We start from the raw sequence: 26,397 nt of genomic DNA, 5'->3' as shown, positions 1-26,397 counted from the left end.
TGCCAGTAGCTTCATGAGGGTCGGTGGTTCTTCCCGGGGATTTCCTGGGTTCTTCCTCCACCATTATTACTGGCCGCCATGTATAGCCTATCGTGTGCTGAAAAATGGCGTTAAACCCTACAACAATACCAACCAAACTTTGTTGATGGCTTGCACTTGGGGTCAGGAAAGACCCTATTGATTTCAGTGTCAAAGGTCAGGTTACTGTGACTGAAAAATGACAGAAAAAAGAAAAATTGTTTATGCTTGAATTCTCCACCATCAAGTTAACAAGATGGCTTGCACTACGGAAGAACCCTATCTGTTTTGGGGTTGAAAGATTAAAGGTCAAGGTGTGACTGAAGGATGAAAAATGGTTTTCATACAATATTAGTTCTACATCACTTACCTGGACCAAACTTTGTGAATGGCTTGCGCTTGGGTAACAAACAAATCTTTAGATTTTTATAATAGGTCAATATGATTGGGACTGATTAAAAATAAAAAAAGTTTCCACAAAATGGCTTTTATTCTGCATCATAGAAAACTTGCAATAAGGAAGAAGACTCATGGTTTGTGTGTCCAAAGATCAAGGTCACTCTGACTGTATTCTAAAATGTGTTAGAGTGGGATGTTTATTGTTTGTGTTTTAGGATAAGATGGCTTGATGTATTATCCCGAAACATTTGCAGATATCTCTTATTAATGTAAAACTTGCAGCTGGAAAACCCAGTTGAAATAATCATATTGTCAAATATATGAGTGTTATGACCAAAGTCTGCATTTCTTTTTAATTCACTGACTTTTCACTGTCATTTAAATGCCTATGTTATCACACATGTTTTAGTATATGCTTATATCAGTGTTCAAAATTCTGTTCATATGTTCATTGGTGGCCAGGTGAGGCACGTACATGTAATAATCACTTTTTTTGTGTACAGAATTTTAATAAGGATTGATTGAAACTTTATAATTATTTCTTATTCAACAATGATGATAGAGTTTTCAATTCTCTTATATAATTTGTTATCTTAACCAAACCAGGCCGGAGTGAGATCTATGTGACCACAATAGATGGCAGACTGCGACACACAATGGGGCAGAGGGGTCATGGGCCAGGAGAATTCTTTGAGCCATCAGGAGTAGTGGCTGATGGTCTTGGAAACCTTGTTATTGCTGACAGCAAAAATAACCGGCTTCATGTGAGTCTGTATGAAAATACATTAATTTTTCCTACTTGAATGTGTACCAAATTTACACATGATAAGGCATTGGGGATAGGAACATTGTTGCGGTTACTTAAAACAAAAACAAACTAAAACCAGAACTTCTCAAAAGCTCTTCAACAAAATTTTACCAAAATTAGACAGAAAGCACTATGCAGGCTTTTAGACATAAACAGCTAATGCTGACCCACCATCAAACATGGCCAGCATTATTCAAAATAGAATAGAAACAGAATTTGATCCCATTTGACAGCATTGTGGGATAAAAGGTTTTCCACAAGCCAACTTTTATGTGAAGAATAGAATCTGAGACAAAATTGCATCTGAACCATTAATATAATGAGACATTGAGCAAAGTTGATTTTCACCAAAACAGTTTGATGTACACTTTTATATTGATGAGATTCTTGATGAGTTAATGTTCACTGTCTACTTCGCCCATAAGATTATTGCATGGATATAATATCATAAACTCGTGTAGTGGTAGTCGGATTTTAAAATTTTGGTTTATCTTCCATTATATACCATCAATCATTGGAGCTGAAGCAGTTTCAGATTTGTTATTGAACGACTGCTTGAATTTGATTGCCAGTATTTTACATCACTTCTACCACACTAAACAACCGACCAGTTTGTAATATGGGTGAATATTGCTAAGTTCATCTACATGTCTCTAAACATTTTTGTTGCCAACACATAACTCTCAAACTGTTGAAGGCTTCCCTTTGAAACTTGGTACACATATTGGACAAGTGGTCCTGATGTACCTTTTGCTATTCACAATTCTTTACGTTCAGTATTTTTTATCTGCTTTGAGATCACTTGACAGTATGGCCTGCATTTATCATGCATCATAGGTTTATGAATGGTTGCTTATTACCATTCTGGAGTCAATATTTATGGTCTGATTTCAGCCAGACTTGTAATATTGCTTGTATCATCTAAATCTTAGATGAGCATAATCATTGCCTATTATGGAGGTGCATCAGACTGTGGACTTAGCTTTTTGCCACTCTGGAGACTATATTTCTGGTCATGTCATTAAGATCTTACACATATGCTAATGAGGTGATCTTGCTTCATATTGACTTAGCTTGTTACCATTCTGGAGATTGTGATCATGAACAAATTAGACAATGAGTGTATAAATTCCATGCATATTGAAGGTGATCTTTGACTGATGGACTGGCCACTCTGGTTCCCACATTTGTGATCTGATTTTGATCAGACTTCAAATATGTGGCTGATCAAGATCACAGGTGAGTTGGTTAATGCATGAGATCACATTAATGAGGGAATCTTGCATTAGGACTGGCTGACCGTATGATTTGAACCTATGTTTCAGATTTCATTTTGATCAGTCTTTGAATGCGGGTTTCCATCTTCAAGAACATGAACAAGATCAATAATGAGCCAGATCTGTACATATTAATGAGGTGATGATGAGCCAGATCTGTATATATTAATGAGGTGATGATGAGCCAGATCTGTACATATTAATGAGGTGATGATGAGCCATATATGTACATATTAATGAGGTGATGATGAGCAAGATCTATTATGAGGTGATGATGAGCCAGAGCTGTACATATTAATGAGGTGATAATGAGCAAGATCTGTACATATTAATGAGGTGATGACGAGCCAGATCTGTACATATTAATGAGGTGATAATGAGCCAGATCTGTACATATTAATTATGGTGATAATGAGCTACTCTGGAAACCATATAGTTTTATCTGATTGTGATCAAACATCAAATATGTTTGCGAGATCAAGGTCTTGCATGAGTTTGATAATGTGTGGGATCCATGCATAAATAATGTGATATTTCAAATGATTGGTAGAAATTGTTGCCACTCTAAAGACTGTAATTCTGATTTAGCTTTGATTGAGCCTGTTATGAACATCTTGGATGAATATAGTTATGAGCGGCATCCATGTATATCTTATGAGGCAAGTTTGTCATCATTTTAATCATACCATTTCTGAAATCATCATTATAAATGGGTTTATATTATTAGGATCTTGGGTGACGAATTGAATTGGAGCAAGAGAGCGCATATTATTTATTCCTTTATCTTTTGAAAGGAGCTTTATCAGGATACAGTAAAATAGGTCGGATCAACATATCAATCTTAGTTTACATAGATTTTGTTCTTAAAATATTATATATGCCTGTTTAGCAAAAGTTTCAACTGTTATATAAGCTTTGTCAGCAATATCAATATCACTTGGTCCTCATGCTTTGTCCATCCATCCATCTGTCCATTCCACTTTCATTTCTTGAGCATAACTAACCATTCAATATATCTCCATAAAACTTGGCACATATGGGAGTAGTGCAGATGTTCCTTTTGCTGTTCACAATTCTTCTCTGTGACTGTACACTTAAATTTCCAGAGCTGAACTCTCAAAACCGTTCAGTGTATCTTTATGACTTCTCGTGCACTTATTGGACTAACAATCTATCTGTCATTTCCTATTTGCAGTTCTTCAGCTTCAATATGTTTTGATGTATTTATTTGTTTGTCCATTCATCCATTATCCTCTGTTAAGTTCCAAGGCAAAACCATACCAGACATCAATCTCACTTCTGTCATTGTGGGTTCAAGTCTTGGACTTGGCCTAAGTGGAGAAAGCTTGCCAGTATCTTACCATGGGGTGGTGTATCATTATTTATTGGTAACATCAGTATCATGGATATTATTTTAATAATACTTTTTACTCACAACCGATGTGAGCATTATATATGCTTCATTACATGAAGCAAGCTTTAGGTGGGGTTAATTGATATAAACTTTGTAAAAACAAAGGTATATGCACTGTACTTTTGTAACATTCTTTGAACATTCGGCTATCTTATTGTGTCCTAAGATTTTTAAAACTACTTTCATTGTAATTTAAGGTTTGGCGTCAAGATGGAACTTTTGCTGGCTTTATTGCTGTGGATGAACCAGTTATCCGACCCTCGGGGATACATCTTACCAAGGATGACAAACTGTATGTGGTGAATTATCTTCATCACAAAGTCCAAGTGTTTCAGCTCCAACATCACAGCTGAGAAAGCAGTGTGAAACAAGACCACTTGGACATTACTAAAGGCTTATTTAGAACTTGGACAATTGGACAAATGAAGATGAAACATTACAAACTCTACTTGAATGTACAAAGATGAAACCGGAATTTGCAAGACTCTGTGATGTTTAAATACTCAGTTGTAATTTCTAAAGACTCGTCTTGAACTCTGTAATTTCTATTCACAGTTGGAGAATGTTTTAGGCTGGGCTTAAACAGCTTCCTTCAGTAAGTTTGTGATGGAATATATGGAGTCTGGAGAAAAGGTCCCATTCACAATATAAATGAGCCCCATTTTAAAAAGGCCCATGAAATCTGTTTATAACAAACATATTTTGACCAGAGATATGTGTTTGTTTTTCCCTTGCCCCCAAAAAATAATGTTTAAGAGAAAATAAATATGAACTTAATAAGTACTTTTAAATTATTACATGTAGAAATACATGAAACCAATTGACTTTTTTCCAATTGCCAATATTAGGAGGAGTTTCTTCCAGGGAATTTTTTGGATAGTTTTGGGGCAACGTTAGACTTGTAGTTGTAACAAATGTCATAAATTAAAAATGTATCTCTTTACAGCAAATAGTCGGAGTGTTTTTAAGTTAGTGGAAGGAATCACAAGACAAAATTAACTTTTTCTTCTTTTAGTTTTGAAAATTTATTTTATAAAAATGAAAACAACAAATGACATTCACAACATTATGTCTGTAAAGTGCTGAATTCATTTAATTTTGATGGACATGCAAGATAGTGCATATTTTCAGTTCAGAAAGTAGTACAACTTCAGTGACTTAATTGCTTATACACAGAATAAATAAAGCCCACAAATGCCCTTTTGGTATTTTTTTTGTGTGTTTTGATTTACCTATTACATTCAGTTTTACAGTATATATATATCTGTTTGTGTATGTCCCTTTTACGCCCACTCCAGTGGCCTAAGCAGTTAGAGCATCCTCGTCTGTTGTTTGAGGTCACAGATTTGACCCCCGACTGAGTCATACCAAAAACTTTTAAAAATAGTGGACAGCATTAAGACGTTAGTGTTAGGACTGGTCGGCCTTGTGTTAGGATAATGTGACTGGTTGGGACATAATGCTACAAGTCTGCGGCATGATGCCCCAATGGTAGACATTACTATAAACTGCCACACTGCATACATCATAGTGATATATGACTAAAATTGTTAAAGCTACATTACAAATTTAAAATACACATGTTCTATTTATGTAGTTGGACTTGACGGTCCAAGTGATCTAATGTATCTAATTATGACAGACAGGGATGGTTACTTTGTAAAGGCATAGAGTATTTTCCCTAAATTTAGTACACCAGATGTATTCTGTATGTAATAGATATTGTACATGTTTCTCCTTTTATGACAAATTCTGGAGGTTCCTTGTATATTTAAAAATTATTTTGTAAGATACTTGTACCACAGTGATATCATGTGTACTACAAAGTTTGCCAATTCAGCCTCAAGAAACAGTTAGAGCTGAATGGTCAGCAATGATAAGGGTACATTTTTGGCACCCACAAGAAACTATTTAAAGACACGAGTTTAGCACATTCACATTATGAGGCACAGGAAATTAATTTGTGTCCGTTTTATAAGACAAGAAATTATTGATCTGATTGTGCTTGAATGGGATGGATTAAATGCAAATGTGGGCAGTTACAATTTTCACAATCTTAATTGCCCAAGTTTACAGTTTGAACTGTAGAATAAATATAATAGCAGTTACGCAAGACTTACGGGGAATGTATCACTGATTGACCTTGGGACCTAGCTACAATAATTGCTTAAAATATTTTGATATAAATTTTACTGATAAATTGGGGAAAATGGGAATATACTGACAAAGCAAGTCTTATTCAAAACCTTGCTTAATTGGATTGACGAGATATAGTATATGTTAATGATATAATACTATCGATATCATTGATTCAGCAACATATTTTTATTGTACTAAAATATCTTATGATGCTAATTGTCCAATTTTCATACAACTTACTCATATTCATAAAAGTGTATGAAAATAATTTAATTTGAATCATTGCCTGAAAGCTCTTGCCTTCTTTAATCTTATATTCTTGTCATATTAGTTTTGCAACTCATTTGTCTTCCACTTTCTACTTTATATCCACTCTATTCTGAAGATTTGAAATATTTGTAAATTGAGTAGTAACATCAGTCAGGTTTTAAACTTGTCTGGCTGTAAGGAAAAGTGAGCTTATAGTATCTCCTTGTATCCATTTTGCATCTGTCTGTCCATCAATTCTTGTTTTTGAATGCTCTAGAAGTTTCACTTCTGATTAGATTCGGTATGCAAGCTTATATTATTCAGACATAAGATGCTGTCATTTATGAGTGACATCCACAATTTTATTAATGTGATATTGTATCTCATTGGCTGAGCATACGAACACACTAGAGACCATATTTCTGACCAGATTTGGTACGTAAGCCAACATCATCTAGTTGGTGGATGAGTTTGATATGAGCAACATCACACATAGCTGATTTTGCATGCAATTGGCTGATCTTATAAACAGTATAAAGGCAATGTTTCTCATCATATTAGGTATTTAAAGGTATATCATCAGGATCTTGTTGGAGTTAAGTTATGAACCTCATCTCTGTCTATAATGAGGTGATCTTGCATCGGATTGGCTGACCTTATGAACCCTCTAGAGGCAGCAATTCCTACCAAATTTGGCAAGTGAGCTTATATCAAGACCTTGGATGAATTTGATTATGAGCAACATCCACCATGTTATTGAGCTGATCTTGCATCTGACTGGCTGAGCTTTTGAACACTCTGATCTTGCATCCTACTGGCTGAGCTTCTGAACACTCTAGAGGCCATTATTTCTGTTATGTAAGCTTTCATCATCAAGGTCTTGGACGAGTTGAAATATGTGTATCAATGAGATTGGCTTATATCTAATTGGTTGAGCTTGTATACACTATAGTGATCAAATTTCTGAAGAGTTCTTGATCGGACTCGCTATGTAAGCTTGCATCATTAATTTGCTTGTGAGCGAGATCCACACATATTAATGAGGATCAAAGTTGATTAGGTGATGGGTATCAAACATGCAACCTTCTGGTTACAAGTCCAATGCCTTAACCACAGGCCTGCATCTTCCTTTGGTAGGGTTTTTGATTATAACTCCAGTGAGGAGAGAAAGGGTAAGGTCTGACTCAGAATCTATGCTAATTGCACATATTATTCACATTGTAATGCCAAGTAAGTGATCTGTTTTAACAGTCAGGCATTGAACAGTTTCTAAGTTGTGAATCAAGGCCTAGTCCCCAGAGGCAGGGAGAAATCCACTGGCAATACTGGTTGTCTAAATGATTTGTCCTTTTTATGCAGAAATAGATGGTGTAGAAAAAAACAATTAATGACACCAAAAGACAGCACCGGAACTGTGCACCCCAAACCTCATTCTACCTGCTAGTTTCAATGCATTAATGAATTCACATGCACATTCACTTATAACAATATTCGAGTCACTCTTTTTAGTCTTTAGGAGTAACAAGATATTTGAGATTATTGTTGCATTAAGAAAATGAGTTGCACTCACCTGTTCTTAAACTTAGAGAAAGTATGTGTGAATGTCCAGGCTTACTCAAAAACACATTTATAGGAACAAAAAGTTCATGTGAGTAAATGGAGGCAACAGTTTGTACCAGTTTATATTTTACACTGGTCACCAGATATTGTAGGTGAAAGAGATGATCTTTGTGTCTGATCCCTTTAATCTTCATAGACAGTCACTATTGAAAACATTTTTTTCAATGTAATTTTTTCATAATTTGAAAAAAAATTGTGTAAGAAAAATTACATGCATTATGGTATGTACTTCTATGTTCCATCATAACTGTGCTATTCTTGTCTGTCAGTCCATCTTACCTTAAGTGACTGAAGAGAACAGGCCATGACATATCATTTTTCTTCTTCTCTCCATCATATTTTAAGTTTCTAATTTAGGTCCATTTTCAAACCATATCTTTTTGCAACTTGTAGCAGTCTTGTCCCATTATCTTTGTTACTCTAATACTATTTATTACCTGTTTAAAAATACATGGCAGGTACAATAACACTTCTACTTTGATTTTTTGTAGTTATGTTATCATTTACTTGAAATAAATACCTGTGGAACACATCTTCCTTATCATTTTGTATTGTCATTGAAAAAGGTTAAGTTATTAGAGGAATGGCCATTTATATATTGGGGAATGAAATCACAAACTGGAAAACTGTCCAGTGGCCTTGGACACAATGAATTTTTGGGGGGCAAGTGAAAATTTGCACTGCCCTGTATTTTTCCTGTTGAACACAAAGCAATAATTAGACATTTTGCCTAATGTCATTAAAATCTCAATTTCGCACGTAAAAAATACTTTTTCCAGCCCTACATGTGGGTGAGGTTGACTAAGTATGTTGGTAGGGTAGGTTTATCGAACAGAAATGATGTGTACTAAGTGTGCATCACTGATCAATATATTTAACATTTGCACATATTTGTTAATTGTAAAACGTAAATAATGCACTTATAAAATGGAATTGGTTTTTATGAGAAACTAAAAGATAAAGCAAATTCATAAGCTGTAAAACTTTATTTTGAACACTTCAAGAAAATACTGACATAGCTTTACACTGAGCATCAGGAAATGTATGTGTGTGTGTGTGTGTGTGTGTGTGTGTGTATATATATATATATATATATATATATATATATATATATATATATATATATATATATATATATATATTGTTATGTTGTAAATCAATTTAATACCCTAAGAATGGACTAACCTTCTACCATGATGAGAACATACCCTACTGAACAAATGTCTGTAAATATCTCATTATGATATCATTTGTGAAAGTTTGGAGAATTTAATATTTTTGTTCTCTAATTGACATTTTGGTATAGCTAAGGGTACAAGCAATGCCAAATCACTAAATAATAGATAGATTGGTATGAATTTACATCAGCCACTTTTGGTTATATATCCCCTGGCAATATTATTACACAAAAGTATGTTAAAATGCAATCTGTCACTTTGCCATCAGGACCTTGTTTGTTCTGACTAAATTCTAACTGCAATTATATACTCAGTATAAACTGGATACCGTTTGCAGCAACTTCTGTGATGTCAAGACATGAATGACTGTGCCTAAATATCAAGCCCACAATCAAAGCATTTTTGCAAATGTGACCTTGATAACAAGATAAAAAATTTAAGCAAGCATATCACAGAATCTGGCTTTCTAATGATTCATCTGAGAATGAAGCAAATCTGTCAGGTTTTGATACTGCAAAAAAAAAATATAACCAAAACCTTTATACAAGTTCTCTTTTGACCTTGACCTCACAGCCAATGGCATAAGCTAGCATGATAATTATTCATCCCCATCATGAAATAAAATCCACAGATGGGTTTAGGAAATGTAAGCAAATAAAAAGGCTTTGACCAGAACTCTGATGCAAATTTTCTACCACTGTGACATTTCCCCCATGGTGAAATGAATTGTTTCAGCTTCATAATGGTATGTGTCGAGTATGAAGAAAATTCATTTAGATGTTAAGGAAATGTACACAAAAAACTTCAAAGCTTCGCAAATTATTTAAGACTGTGACCTTAATCCCAAGGCTGCAGGGGTGAGTAAGCACATCATAGAGCGAGTTGTCCTAGCTTCAAAATGACTCATGCCAAGTATGATGGGACTCTATCAAAGGGTTTGGGAAATGCAAACAAACGAAAGACTTCAATCAAAATCTTGATAAACTGCTGCTGATGTTATTGCTGGAAAAGTGACCATCTTACCTTGCTTTCCACAAATGTTGGGTCAACAAAAAGTAAATTTTAGTTTTTATGTTAATGACAGAAAATAATTATATGCATAATTTTTTTTCTGAATTGATTAGCCTTAATGAAAGATGATGAAAGCAAGTCCTTTAATGACATACCATAAAATGGTATAAGGGCTTATTAGTTCTTAGATTACCTGGTCATAGTTAAGAATTTGACAATATAAGATGCAGGCATCTTTCAAATTGTGACTTTGCTAATTTAGTTTGATTGTATCTAGAGAAATTAAAACTTCGGATATGCAGTGCAGTACCCTGACTACATTTAAAATTCTTATATTCATGTTTGTGCATAAAAATTGTTGCAATTGGTTTATTTCATGCACAGTAACCTAAGAATTTTATTTATGTTTCAAAAGCTGACACCATTCCTGTTGCACATGCAAAGATTCTGAAACATGTGAATGAATGAATCACAGGAACATCTCATCCAGGTGTAAAACCCAACATCATCTAGAGGAATATGGAACATAATATTACAATGATACCTGTGATGAGAAAACTAGTTTTCCCATCCATCCCCCCTCCTTGCATGCAGACAGATTTACAAGTCAATCTTCATTTATTTATGAAAAAATTCTGGATGTAAATAATTTGAGTAGTCTTCTACTCCAACTAAAATGGCTGGACTGAATCCAATTTGAGTTATTTTTACTCCAACTAAAATGGCTGGACTGAGTCCAATTTGAGTTGTCTTCTACTCTAACTCAAGTGGCTGGATAGAGCCCAATTTTAGTTGTCTTCTACTCCAACTAAAATGGCTGGACTGAGTCCAATTTGAGTTGTCTTTTACTCCAACTAAAATGGTTGGACTGAGTCCAATTTGAGTTGTCTTTTACTCCAACTAAAATGGCTGGACTGAGTCCAATTTGAGTTGTCTTTTACTCCAACTAAAATGGCTGGACTGAGTCCATTTGAGTTGTCTTCTACTCTAACTAAAATGGCTGGACTGAGTCCAATTTGTGTTCTACTTTAACTATAAAGGTTGGAATAAGTCCAGCATAATATCACACAGACATAATTGTGATACCCCTAGTTATGGAAAGCGAGACATAGCAGTAACTTTTTCTGTAGTGACAGCATTAACAGTTGTGGGCATTTTCAAAACCCTTGACTACAGCATTGTGGATTGTAGTTCCTCTCTTTACACATACGGTGAGAAGAATTATCACAGAAATAAATGCTCCAACACTAGAGCTGAACAAATACAAGTTAAACCAGTATGTTACAATCATACATTAATTTTCAAAACACTTTGACTTGATGCACAATTAAGTAATATTTATTTCAAGCAAACCCTGTGCAAATTTCCTATTGTTCTGTATCTAATGAATGTGCAGACTCACTCTATATTAATGAATTAGCCACAAATTTGAACTATGTGGATGGATAATAGTTGTGATCTGTAAATATTCATATTCTTGTCAATTTACATAGTTAGCATATAATAAATGCGATAATGAAGTGAAGCTAAGATATATATATATATATATATATATATATAGACACACACGCACACACATATATAGATATATATAATCACAGACAAAATAGACATGAAATTTATGTCATACAAACTGGTAAATGGAAGGACTGGCAGTCTTCACACTGATGAATATATTAAGGGCAACAAAAAATAAGTTGTTGTATGTTGTTGTTGTATGTTTTAACGCCATTTTTCAGCACAAGATAGGCTATACATGGCGGCCAGTATTAATGGTGGAGGAAGAACCCAGGAAATCCCCGGAAAGAACCACCGACCCTCGAGAAGCTACTGGCAAGCTTTCTCACATACCCACATTGGCCGAACCGAGACTCGAACCTACGCAGACAGAGGTGAGATGGCAGTGATCCGTAACGGAGAGCGCTTTAGACCACTCGCAAAAAATAAGTAACATTGTGTCCAGTCACATCAATTATGTGGCATACAAATATAATTTGTACAACAATTGCCACCTTCATGTTTCTTGGAAAATTATTTTGCGCCTAAATTACCAATAATTCGGCTTAATTATGAAAAACATAGTGACATCAGCAAGGCTTACATTATGAATAGCTGCTGCACAGAAGGTAATAAATCTCTACAGAGCAGTCCTTATTCTTGTGAAAGTTTTCAGAATGTTGAACAAATGCCTGCATCAAGATAACAAAGCATTCAGTTTCTGATTTTAAAATACCATGGTGCTCAATGGTTAAAATATAAACATATTTGCTCTTAGAAAATGTATACTGAATGCATATATTAAGTAAAAAAGGTCTAAATGCATGCAAGAGGGTAGGACAAATCCACTTGCCTGATACCTGGGACAAGCTCAAATTTGGCTCAGGAAAGCTCAGGTTTGCAAAGGACTTGCCAAAAACAGTGTGAGAGAGGTTGTGTTCAGTTCATAATGTTTCATGTTCTGCGAGATTTATAATATGCACTCTTGCCACATTACATATATTAGCACCTTTATTTAATTTTGTTTGTACCACATGTTTCTATTGCATAAATGCCCCGTTTCATTTATCTGTTGATCCTATATTTCGTAAGATACAGTCTTAAAGTCTGTCAAATAATTTTGCAAGTAACATGAAAAGGTAGACGTTAAAATGGCTAATATTTATCATGCCACCCTGTACGTGAACGAAAATAAAACACTAAACTACAAAAGAAAAAGCAAATAAATCTGAGTAAATATTTCAATTACAAAGAGAGAGAGTGAAGCAATACATGTCCAAAACTGATCATGATGGACCTTGAAAATAATTGTGTTACTTTATTGTGCTATCTTGTAAACGAACACTAAAATAAGACATGAAATTGTATAAAGACTGAACTTGGAATCAATGTGAGGAAGAATAAAACACAAATCACTAATCTTCTTAATCATTGCTCCACAAATGAAATCTAGAAATCTAGAATAATCATATGCATTTTTGGTTAGACTTTTACAATTTTTGGCATATATAGATTCCACAAAAACTTATTCTTGCTTGATATGAATTGATTCTAAAAAGCAAAGCACTATGATACTTCAAGTAAATATAGATTGTATTCTTAGAAAGTGCAGAACTTTCGGAGTAAATTTTCCTTAAGCAGCTGAAATAATGACACTTTTTTTCTTCAGTAGTGGAACACTTAACAAGAAGCATTCAAATTTGCATGTTAAAACTGGCCATAAACACAGTGAATTTCCATTTAAAAGCCTTAACTATACATGTAATGTCATCTCTTCATGCACTGCCATCAGCATGGTACAAAACATGTGCAACAAAATGATATAGTATTACTGCACTGCCCAACATACATTTTACAAATAATGTGTTTTGAAGACTGGGATGAGACAGAAGTATGATCATGTGAGCTGTCAAAAATGGTTGGCTACATTCATCTTGGAAGATGATGGAACATAAAAGGAAAAAGAAACCAGGATGCTTCGACAAGAGGTGCACAAGCAAACCATGACCCAGGTGAAAATATTGGGCTGATTATATACAAATTGGAAATAAAACTGCATTTATGCAATAAATCAGACATTATTCTTATATATATATATACTTTAGGGTGGAAGACTCAAAGGGTATTCACAGAGAAAACTTGGATGCAATTAAGTTTTCTAGAAATATCCATATTGTCACTCCCACCATACAATATATCTAGTATCCCACTTGCAGTTATCTAATACATACAATGGCTCCCCTCTTCAACAGACTCCTTAACAGCAACCACCTGGTTTATGTAACCAGAATGACTTGGCACCAAAAAGTCTGTGATCCAAAGGACTCCTGTTGGACAGCCATTCCTCTGATGCAGCCAGCAGTTGGCATATTATCATAAAACTGTAATTTACCTCCCATAATTAACCAGGTAATGGTGTATACAGACACAAACCACATGAATATTTGTTGATTTCTAATTCAAAATATTAACATCTCTTCCAAAATGTTGATAAAGTTACTAACTTTAATCCATACAAAGTAATCAGATTATCCTTCTGTCTGTTTTATCACTGTGATAATTACTGGCTATTATTACCACTGATAATTATCAAGATGAGAAGAGCTAACAACTGAGAAATACAGTATTGTTCAAGTAAGCATGATATCTGATTGCCATAAAGTAATAGTGGTATATTGGCCATTGTTACTTCTCTCTCATAGATTATGAAATATATTTGAAACATTACCAATCTAAAAATGGTTGACCACATGACAAGCTTACTTTCTTTGTAAACACCAAACATTTTGTACAATTGCTACAAATAACCAATTTGGCAATGAAGGAGTATGTTGTTACAAAAAGTAAAAATGTCTTCAGACATTCTCTGTTTGGAAGGAAAAGTGATAAGAATTTTGCTTAAAAAAAAAAAAGAGTCCTTTGATCACTCCTGATAACTCTGATGTCAATTACGTATTGTACAATATTAAATAAAATAGAATGGATGGACAAGGATATTTACAGCTAAATGGTTAGACAGTCCTACTCACTTATATCGACATCACTTATGTTGACAAGCCGCCTACTTAGACAAAAAAGCAAAGTCTCGGTCCCTTGGTCTACTATTACTACCAAAATTCTCATGCTTATGTCGAGCTGCCAGTTCCAACCCATACTTTGTTCAACAATTAGTTGATCTTGCCGCCAGGCTTTAACCATGCAGAACTGCTTTATGCACGCTTTCTTTCCCAAAAATGAGGAATTTCATGGATTCTCCCCATCAGATACCCCACACAGTCTTGAAGAAGATGGTTTATATGAAGGTATTGGAATTCCGATGGATGATTTTGTTCAGATGGCTATTGAAACGGATGACAAGGAACAATGCAGAGCAGCTCTAGCAGATGATGACATTATTGCTGCCTTAAAAATGTTTAACGTTTCAGAAGACGGTACGGAAGACAACATAATTGATACTGATGCTAATAATGAATTGGAAAACACTATCTTTGCCATGTGTTTCATGCAGAGAGGCATTTTCGATGTGCAATGGTTTGGCAAGATTTTTTGCGCAATCAAACTCATTGGCAATATCGGAAGAAGCGCATGTTCACTTGGAAAATTGCAGCATCTTCTCCAGAGAGAACAACTATCAAGGCTCACACAGAAGAAGCTTGCATGAAGTTCAGAAATGCATGTACTCTCGTTATCTCCCATGCTCACTTCTTGTGCTAACAACATTTAATTTTAATTAATTTAAATTTAGATTAAATTAAATTTTATTTAATTTTATGCATTGTTTATGCTTTAGATAATAATCTCAATTACATGTATATGTATTTGTCATTAAAATCTTTAACTGCTACATGTATTTGTATTTTGAGAGAATTCATAACTTGTTATCTCCAGGACATATTTTAAATGTATACCACTTGAGCTGACATTGTTACAATATTGTATTGCAGAAAACATTTTCTTTTAATATCTCATTAGCATGTGTCAATGTATACAATATTATGCCTTCATTAATCATATCAGCCGCATATCTCTTGTTTGTTTTTATGTACTTTTCACGATGACTTCTGTAACTAAATACTTGTACTGTTTAAACCAACTTGTTGACAGGTTTTCATTTCCCTGTGAATAGCCCCATTCCTTGGTAGCCTCAATAAGATGGGAACAGACTGACCAAAATCAGGGCCAATCTAAGTACGTGTACTTGAAGCATGTAAATAACTATGCAACCATGTGCTGATGTTGACATTGAATATCATAATGAATGTTTTTCATATCAGGATGTGACCGATGCAATATTTTTATTGTGGATTTTATCACACAAAGGTAACCAAAATGTAATTTGTCAATATACAAGTGTATTTCACACTGGTTTTGTCTTCATGTACTCAAAATTTCCATTGTTTGTTTTCTCAGAGTGTAAATGCTACTCACTGATGACAGGTCACCCCTTACTGAAGAATTTAACTTGTATCTTTTTTTCAGACCCTCCCCCAACGCTTATCTTGACATCTGCCTATGTCGACAATATTTCCTCAGGCCTGAGGATGTCGACATAAATGGGTAGGACTGTACCTGACTTTATTTACAAGATGGTTTTACATCATGACTGATGATTATTCCTAATTGTTTTAAATTACATCAATACATTACAGTATTATAACACTGATTCCATAACATTCCTGTGATTTTTAAATGAAAATATTAAATATTTTAAAACTAGTTAAGCCTTTGCTACTTTAATTTCTGCTCGTATCTGATGATCAAATTGAGTTGGGTTCCAATGGAATAGAAATGGTATGTATATGGTACATGCAAATGTAAATCGAGATGGGTACAAATTCATGACACTTTGACACCAGTAAATACTATGCTGTAAAATCAAAATACTTTAGCATTATATATTTTATTATAATAATTATTTTTGTTTTTACAAATTAGGTAAATGTAACATACATCTGACCGAAAAAATGTTTTATGAATTTTCAACTAAACAAATACTGTTCTGCACCTTAATAATGTAAAAATGTTATCACAAATTAGCTTTCTTTGAAATTATGCTTTGAACATTTATAATTGCCAATAATTAAGTTTGAGCACCTGCTTTGCATTGAACCACCAATCCTGAATCATTTGCAGTAAAAATTAAATACATACAACCTGCTTTCAGATGAGTTTAAATTATTCATGGAATTTCAAACCTAGTATCAGTTTACAACAAGTTTTAAAATATTTGATATAATTATAACCAGAGCTGACAAAATCCATGTTACTACATTCAACACCACTAGGTTCATCTAAAGGTAAGCCATTGGGCTCAAAAAACAATTCAAGCAATCTGACTGAGCAAAGGACAAACTCCATATAAAAACCTCTTGCCCTTCCATATTCTGTAAAGAGATCAGGAAAAACATTATCCAATCAAAAACTTGTTCTGTAAAAGATACTTTGTTAGGGTAATGCTGCCATATTTATGTATTTAAAGGTAACCACATTCTATTATACTCAATGAAGAAATAAATACTGATTATACCACAAAAACGTCATTGGCTATTTGATCTTCTACATATTCTTGCCAGTACTATGTACAGCAAGGTTTTGAAAGGTGATGTACACAAGACTAATAAATGTACACAAGTCATCGACTCTAAATGTACAGATAAAGATCTTTTTATTCAAGCACTGCAATTCTGAAATTTTTCAGTCTGTTGTTTCTTGCAAAAAACCCCAGACAAAAACAAAAACTGAAGTAGGAAAAAATTATAAAACCAAACTGCATGAAAATGCAGCAAATGCAATTTACAAAAAAAGAAAAATGAAAGACTGCCTCATGAAATGAGACCAAATAAAGTAATTATGAGATAAATCTGCCCATTTGATATAAACATTTGAGAACATGAATGATACATTTAATGTCATAATTTGACCTGCAAGTCTTCACCAATTTTTAAATTCAAGAATAATATCCCACCATAACCGATTTATATAATTTTGTGCTGAAATTATATTAAAAAATTTACTATGTAGATTTGCACAATAAGGAACATGACAAGGTCACAGAAACCAGAAAAGTTATGAGAGTACACAGAGCTTATTACAGAAATCTTTACATTCAAACAATTGTACAACTTGTTACTTTTGCATGTTTAGTAGAATGCTCAATTAATCTTTAGATCAACAGATTAATGATACATGCAAATATGTCAAAACCTAAAAGAACTCACCTGTGTATTAGGTGAACCCAAACTGTAAGTTGAATGAATTACACCTAATGAAAGAGTATTCCCATCACCCATCTGATAGAATATTGTTTGTGTTCCACAGATTACACTGCAAGTCCTCACAGAATGTTGCCCAGCAAATATAAAATGTATTTAACTTTCTTAAAATTGAAAACTATCTGAAGATTACAAAATAATAAAATTCATATAAAACTAATGGGTTTACAAATGAAACACTGTTTAACCAGACACTTTATAAATGAATAAACAAAGAATCCTGATTAACAAATCTCATTTAAAACAAATAACAGAAGCTATCTGTTTCTTTGATGGTATAAATGGCACAACTATTTCCAAAAGTCAAGCCCACATTGCACTGTGTGTAGTAGTGAATATTGTTCATTTAGCCATTCATAAAGGAACATTTCGTATCAAGTCGTACCATTATAGTCGGGACTAGGCAACTAAATACCCCAGTAAGTCATATGACTTTAAAAAGCTTGAGATATTTCATCAAATTCCCTACAGGCTGTCTCTGTCGAATACAGCTATGAAAGTTTGTGAATGACACTGCATTTTTAAAATTAAATGTCCCAAAACTAATAATACAACAAATCAATTTAATAATTTGCCTACTTTTGATCTATTTGTGACCAGGATCTAGTTTCACTAGCAATAAGAAGATTGCTGTACTGTTTTTAAATATGACAGGCCTATTGCATACATCATTAATATGAAAAGTGACCAATGTATATTATATCATTAAAAAACATTTTTCAGATTTTATCATATAATTCTTTTTTAATTCTTTAGATGTTAGTTTTGATTGTAATTGAATGATCTTAATTACATATGTGAAATAAAGTAGTTTTTCTTTACATAGAAAGAATAATAACATTATTATTTTAGAGATGTTTTATTCTTCATATTATCATTATTATTGATGTTAGGAAATCTCATGTTTGATGTACCCAGTATATTTTACTTTAATGTTCATTATTTGTTTAACAGTTAGCATTTATTTCTTTTCTTATCTTCAAACCTAACTAACTTAATACATTTTTCTGCTGGGAAATACTCTCCTTTATTTCTTTTGGGGAATGTATTTCTGAACATGATGGTTTACGGTAAGGATTGTGAGATAAGAGGCATTATGGGTAATTTCAATGGATGGGAATTACCTGATTTCTTATTTTAAAATAATTTTTGCAGAATCACCCCTTTCTGCAGTACTATAGGTTTAGCTAGAAGACAAAATAAATTGTGCAAAAGACTATGCTATGGCAGACCAACAGTGATTTCTGGAGCCGAACCATATTTACATCACAGCAGATTATGGAACCAACTGGGCCAGGAATCTTAATTCTTCAAACTATGTGCATACAAATTAAACTTTCTTTGGGCACAAATGTGAACGAGACATATGAATAAATGAATTCCATATTAACAAGGCCTTAATACAATTCTAATGGAGGATACATATCATCGAGCAGATCATGAGAAAAGGTCCGTGAAATTGGCAGAGGCTTCCTCAATTTTCCTGTTGTATTCTTGTATGACATTATTTTTTTCCTCTATGTATTCTTCTATGAACTGTTCTAAGCCTGATGAAAAAGAAAGTTAAGGACAATAAAGGGTATGAGTGGAAAAAGTAATTCCAATTACCATATTTATGCAGTATTTTGTACACACACACACGTGTGTGTGAGTGTGTGTGTGTGGGTAAGTTTGAAAATGGATAACTATGACATGGTCACAGGTATCTAATCATCACACCTTTATTCTTACACAATGTGATACAAATACTTAAAGCCCCATGACACAATAGGACTTATATCCAAATAAGTAAATGTTGTTTGTTTGCTTTTATATGAGATTGTATAGAAGTGAGAAACTTCAGCCTTTTCTCATGTTGCTTTTCTCGAAACCAATTTCCATTTACCCTAAGTTTTTGTCAAAGAATAAAGTAAAATTAGTAAATGGAATTATTAATAAAATGCACATTTTACTATTTCTGTTTCAAATAAATATGATATGTATGACAGATTTAAATATTCACAATATTTATAGTCAAACAGTTTAAATTTCAATATGGATTATAAAGTTTGTAAAATTAGTCCCCTTAACACATTAACCCCTAGCGACGACTTTACGGGGCAGGAGGTAGTAGCCTACTGCCGAGCTCTGTAGCGCCATGGTCATTTTTTGTTGTTGTTGTTGTTGTGGGGTTTAACGCCATTTTTCAGCACGATAGGCTATACATGGCGGCCAGTATTAATGGTGGAGGAAGAACCCGGAAAACCCCGGAAAGAACCACCGACCCACGAGAAGCTACTGGCAAGCTTTCTCACATGCCCACATTGGCTGAATCTTAGACTCGAACCGCCACAGACAGAGGTGAGATGGCAGTGATCCGTAACGAAGAGCGCTTTAGACCACTCGGCCACTTGGGGCCCGCCATGGTCATGCATGATAAACTAACGTGGATGGTATTATAGAAAGGTAGACAGATGTAGCTCTACAATGATACCAAATAATGTGGAATATCTAGTTGCACTACAAAATACAGATAGAAAAACATTTTTTGGACCCGACATTTTTTTATGCAAAATTCGCCCGTGGTCGGAATCCCATTTTGTGTCCGGATTTTAGACTTTTTGGTCGCAGATCTAAGGCAAACTGGTATGAACTGCAAGCAGACAGATGAGCCTTTGCAAAAAGTAGGATAAGATGGGCATTTGGAATAAAGAGTGGTCTCTATACAAAAATAATGGCTCCATTTAGCAAAAAAAAAACAAAAACAAAAAAAAAAAACAAGTCCAACTTTTACCCTTCTGCTCATGCGTGAGTCAAATAGAAAACGAAAAATGATATTTCTAACACAACTAAGCAGTATGGTATTGAAAGATGATCGGGGATTTGGTGTTTTCGAGTCTATTCAGAAATAGGTTTCAAAATGTGTTTCCTACTCAATTTTCAGGCAAAAATGACAAAAACCTCCAGGGGTTAATGTGTTATCATTTAGCATGTTGTTTTCTCTGCAAGTAAAATGACATCTATATTCCAACGAAAGAAGAATTTCTAGTACACTTTTATTAATTTGTGCATGCATGCTTCATTTACTTCATTGGCACTGGGTCTTAGATCTCTACACCTCCAGTCAATATGTAGTTACTCTGAATAGGTGATTTTACACTTCTTGCAATGAGCACAATGGTGTCACTGGCCCATTATGAAGTTTACACGATTATCACCTGGCATACAAATACTATATACATTAACATGGATACATATCATTAAAGTGAAATAAAGAAATACTGACAACATAAATCAAACAACAGCTGTCCAATAAACTAAATAGGCTGTCCAATAAACTAAACAGTGGTAAATGCCTAAAGAATTAGCCCTGGGTATGAGTGGGATTGCTTTTCTGGCTCTCTGCATGGTAGAGAAATTATTTAATTTTTGTGACACCTTTGAGATCCAAAGTGAGAATCTTGACATAAAAAGTTCACATAAACTGCACACAAACAATCACCAAACAACATTCAGCTAGTTCATTAAGTCCTGATTGTTTTTACTTACAAGTGGCATTAATTTATATAATGCAAATCTTGTGTACAGTAATTACCATGTGGTTGTGAAAAAAGACACCAAGCTGCTTATGATAATGGAAACTATTTAATTAGGATTTTAATTAGGATTTGCAAAATGGAATACAAGCACCACTGTAAATATTTTTAAACACTTCATAAAAACTTTAACTTCCTATGAAGGTCATTGGTACTGATATGACTGGAAAGACGGATAGATGATGATTTAGATCTACAGAAAGGTCAAAATGCTTTTAGTAATTTCAGATTAATGATCATTGTTTTAAAAATAGCAAGTGTTTGTTTTCACACACTGGTTTTAGGAAGAAATTCAATGAAAAAATACCGTAGTTATTCAAACAGATGCAGGAAAATGATTGTCATGATCACCTCATACTTTGCACAGAAGGCTGAAGCTAAACACTGTTCAGAAGTCTTGGAAATGCATAATTACACATATTTGGATGCAATTTCTTTATCTGGGATGCAGAAAATCAACCATGCAGGAGTCCTCCATACGCATGCAAATAGCTGGGTGGTAAATTCAAAGACTTGCCAGTCCTACTTCAACCACCTACTTAGTAGGAGAATGTGTTGATTAATTGATTATTTTAGCTCTACCGATATTTACAATGACAGAATTCAGTGGTTAAAAGATCCACAGTTTTGCCTGCTGTATTTATGAGAGTATATCAAAAGAACATGATACAATAGCTGGGCTGCAAGTTCCAAGACTTCAACTAGCTGCTTTGATGGGAAAATGTACTGATATTTACAACGACTGAATTCAGAAGCAGAAAGGGCCAGAGATGTACATGTGGTTATTATAAGAATACATCAGAACTTTAGCTTCCATTATTGTGTTCATTTCTGACTGTAGCCAAATAAATGGTGCATACGACCTCAAAATCAAGACTTGGACAAAATGTCATTTGCAAATCTGAATAAGTATTTTGGGGTTAAACGGCAAACTGACAAAGATTTTAATGAGATTCAGATAAGTGCTAAAGTTGCTAGAACTGATAGTTTGGATGGGACAGTAGCCAAGTGTAAGAAAATGTGTGATGCCTGTCTTAGTGTTTGGAATAAGACCTTTCCTTGGATTGACAAAATTTAGTCTCACTTTGAAGGCCAAAAGAAAAGTTACATGTCAGTGTTATAAAGAACATGGAAATTAAACTCAATGACAACCAACAGTTCTTTTAATCTGCAAAGACCTTTAAGTTCAACATTTCCTGGGAGGGGACTGAAACTTTTGCTGGTGGGACTCCTATTTTTACCAAAATGGGAGTCCTGGATTCCTAGTTTAAACTCCTAGCAAGACATCTGACTGGTTAACATGTCCAAGATATCAGAACATTAAGCAGATGGTTTGAACAGTTTGGTTAAAAAGGATACTTGGATGAGTGTCTTGTTTGTCTCCAGAAAAGCTGATGTACTGAGTTCCATTGTAGAACCATCCTTCTGGCAGGGAATCTAGGTGACGCTTGACCTTAATAAAAAAAAAAAAACATTTCTGGTTTACATGCAACTGTTATATAATACATTTATTTGCAGAATTGAATACAGATTAATGGATAGTTCTCATTTCCCTTCATATTTACCTGCATCATTTATGGCCATTAACAAAAAACAAAAGCATAATGATTTTCTCTACAAAACTGCCTGGTCATATCAGATCTTAGGATAAATATAGCATACCTTGTGTAGTGTGAGATAGTAGGAGAAAACTCTTTATTTAAGGATTATTGAAGATTTAACTAATTTTGTGTTGTTAAATAAAGTCAACATTTCTGGCATAAACAGAAAGAAGGTAATGGCTGAACAAAAGAAAAAATATATTAACCAAACTACAAGTTGTTTAGATATCGAAAATTAACTTATAATTAAGGGATAATGGATTTGACAGTTCTACACACCATAAACATTTCATGACCAAACATAAATAAGACACCTCTAAAGAAAATATCTCTCCCTCCCACAAAGAAAAATATCATAGAAATATCTACAAATGTAATTCAGGAATAGATACTCTGAAAAATAAATATATCCACAGTGTATATTAAAGGTAATTTGTACATACATGAATTTTCTGTATATCTTCCTTTGTAACACTCTGCCTGGTTATTATATCTCTCTTGTTTGGTTTCTATGAAAGACAAAGACCAAATAAGATGAAGGCAGCTACAAAACACATTGTTAAGACATGGTTAGAAGGTGATTAATTTGCAAACAAAAATATGTCTCTCTCTGACACTCCTTCTGCCAGAGAATGTCACCTGTGACCTTGAAAATGTAGGTCAAGGTAAAAAAATAATCAGACTTTGGGAATTTGATAAGGCTTCTGCATAATAAATGTGATCCTGTATGGTCATATGATGTTTGGATATATCATGCTCACAAGTGGATATTCTTTTGGATAATTGAAGTGTTGCCATGTGACCTTGAAAAATTAGGTAAAGGTAACCAGAACCTAATCATGTCAAGGGTTCCATTTATAAGGCATATCTGGTTTGACAGGTTTCCAGATATCTTCCTCACAAACTCAAGAATCACAACACAAAACCGCTTTGTCTTCCTTCTGTTAATAAACATAATATAAACAGCTTATAAGACTTGTATTGTAGTTTTATTACAAGTGTATAAGTAATTACATTTGTTTCTAACCATAGAGGCCTTGTATATACACAAAAACTCCTCATCATCAATGTTTATCTAATTTTAGAATGGTTGATAATGAACAAATTAATGTACAAAGTAACTTTTCTAAAGCAACCACTGAAAGGCTAAATCAATTTCAGCTAGGTAATGTAGTTGGAGAATTTAAACTTGTTAATAGTGGTCACCAGTTGTACACACGTGACCTCCGTATGCAGGTTCACCTTTTAAAAATCAGTATATGAACAATAACTTTATGTTAAATATCATTATTATTATTATTATGATGTGATCACTATATATGCACTATTCAACAAAATCATAAAATTACACATAGATGTTGTCGTCTCCTGATTACAAAACACTAATTTCATTAGTGTCTGACAGCTTATATATGACTGTAAAACTCAGAACTGACTCTCTGGTTGGCCACCTTGTATAAATTAGGCTTGGAAAAAGCTGCTCATGCTCAAAAACATTATCTGGATTAGCCATATGCTAAATTCACCAAGATCAAATGACAGTTGGCTTATGTGACAGGCCTGTGATGAATAGGGAATCAAATGATAATGTATATGGCAGTTTTTGTGACCCATGAAACAAAACTTCGCCTGTCTTTACAGACAAGGTTTAAATACTGACAGACTTCTGACTCTAGTGAAAAAGGATTTAACTCATCTCAGACATGAACCTTTTCACCAGATGTAGCTTTAATTCACACACAAACAGATATCTAACTATACCTGTTATACTGGCACAAAAGGCAACTTCCATTTCTGATGTAACAACATGACTTTTCTCACCATCTAGTAAATGAATTGCTGTGATCCTCTTCCCTAATTATAAAAAGAGCCTCGCTTTCAAATTTCAACATTTTGACACCTCAGAGTTACATTGACAATGTGAGTGGAGAACAATGAGTACAGGTGAGATAAATGTTTGCACATCAATTCACATTATATTCCTACATCTAAACAATGACTTCTACAAGAAGCATAAGTTCAGTTTGCATAAATCAAGTAGTCACCATAGTGACCATTTAAGGCAGGAAGAAACCACTGTTTGTTAGGAAACATCTGGCCATTGATCACAATGTAAATGACCATTACAAAAATGCAAATCAGCATGGGCACTGTGATAGGTGACTGGTATATAAAGGTGACCATCTGGATAGGTTTGACTGTATGAACATGTAGATGCAATTAAGAAAGGGGTAAAAATTATACTATGGCTTTGTAGGGGACATTTTTGTTTAATGAAGGGGATCATTATTGGGAACTTCATCTGTACATGCTACGGAATTAAATAGAGATATTAATAAAGATTGAGAACAGTATTCAATATATGAAATTTGTTTGTGAAAATTTCATAAATTTAATGGAGAAACACTTGAAGAAAAGGGTATATAAGGTTGAGGACACACACACACCACACACACACCACACACACACACACACACACACTGTAAATTGATGTAAAGAAAAATATCATACCTGGGGTGCACAGTTACGCAGCCAGTCTCTCAATCTTTTCTCATCCAGACCTATACCAATGAACAAAACATAGCCTCCCCCGTGTGTGCTACCCATTGTAGGTTTTCCAGCAGTTAACAAGGAGAGAGAACTACTAAGTGTCACAAACTGAAGCTCTTGGTCATCATCTGAACCTGTTTTGGACAAAAAAATAAAATATAAGCTCAAAGACTACTCAAATTATTTACATCTGGAAATTATTGATATTTAAATACTCTGCAACATTAGAGATTCAAAAGCAAAATAGAACAAAGATGAAGGCCAAGGTCTGCATATTGAGTCAACTGCATCAGATTTGTCTAATTTAAAAGCAGATGAAAATCTAATTCGAAACCAATTTTTTCTAGTAAAATGTTTCTTTGATACTACTTGCCAAATCATAATACCTTAGGAGAACTACTACTAACTTACAAATCCAACCCTCCAAGGTTAAAACATTTTAGTTAAAAAGCTAGAACTTTATCTGCTCTCCAAGTGGCAGTTAGAATGATCTTCCCTTGATTCCATATGTTGGGAAGCTGCTTCGAAAAAGATAAATAATTCCCTCCCACAAATCCAGCAGAAGTGTTGAAGCCACATCTTTATGATACTGTCGAATGACCTGGAAAAGTAACATTTTGCCGAACAGGTAAAGATTCCTCTAGACTGAATTGAGCCTTTTAGAATGAAACATCTCAGATAAAAGTTGGAGAAGTTTACTCAGATCTCCATCCAATGGCATGGTTATGACAGAGAACAATTTTTCTCATATGTAATGTTTGTGGCTAATGTCCTAACTTTATTAGTTGA

The 26,397-nt window shown here is 34.0% G+C and overlaps 2 protein-coding genes across 3 annotated transcripts in view; one reads left to right on the top strand and one right to left on the bottom strand.

The window, feature by feature from the left end:
- LOC149795512 (uncharacterized) overlaps positions 1-8,454 on the top strand; it is a 50,395-nt gene extending 41,941 nt beyond the window's left edge. For both annotated transcript variants that reach the window (XM_089965309.1, XM_089965308.1), the window contains exons 6-7: positions 1,024-1,181; positions 4,114-8,454. In XM_089965309.1, the coding sequence (XP_089821435.1) occupies positions 1,024-1,181; positions 4,114-4,269 (314 nt within the window). In that variant the 3' untranslated portion in view covers positions 4,270-8,454. The remainder of the gene's footprint in view (positions 1-1,023; positions 1,182-4,113) is intronic.
- Positions 8,455-8,999: 545 nt separating this feature from the next.
- Positions 9,000-26,397, bottom strand: part of LOC149795509 (dynein axonemal assembly factor 9-like) — a 233,920-nt gene continuing 216,522 nt past the window's right edge. The window contains exons 36-39 of the mRNA XM_089965307.1: positions 25,570-25,742; positions 23,502-23,567; positions 22,817-22,910; positions 9,000-19,429 (exon numbers count right to left, since the gene is read on the bottom strand). Coding sequence (XP_089821433.1) covers positions 19,320-19,429; positions 22,817-22,910; positions 23,502-23,567; positions 25,570-25,742 — 443 coding nt within the window. The 3' untranslated portion in view covers positions 9,000-19,319. The remainder of the gene's footprint in view (positions 19,430-22,816; positions 22,911-23,501; positions 23,568-25,569; positions 25,743-26,397) is intronic.

This window comes from Sinohyriopsis cumingii, chromosome 7 (assembly GCF_028554795.1).
Source record: "Sinohyriopsis cumingii isolate HCF-2022 chromosome 7, ASM2855479v2, whole genome shotgun sequence".
NCBI lineage: Eukaryota > Metazoa > Mollusca > Bivalvia > Unionida > Unionidae > Sinohyriopsis > Sinohyriopsis cumingii.
This window is presented reverse-complemented; position numbering and strand designations above follow the sequence as displayed.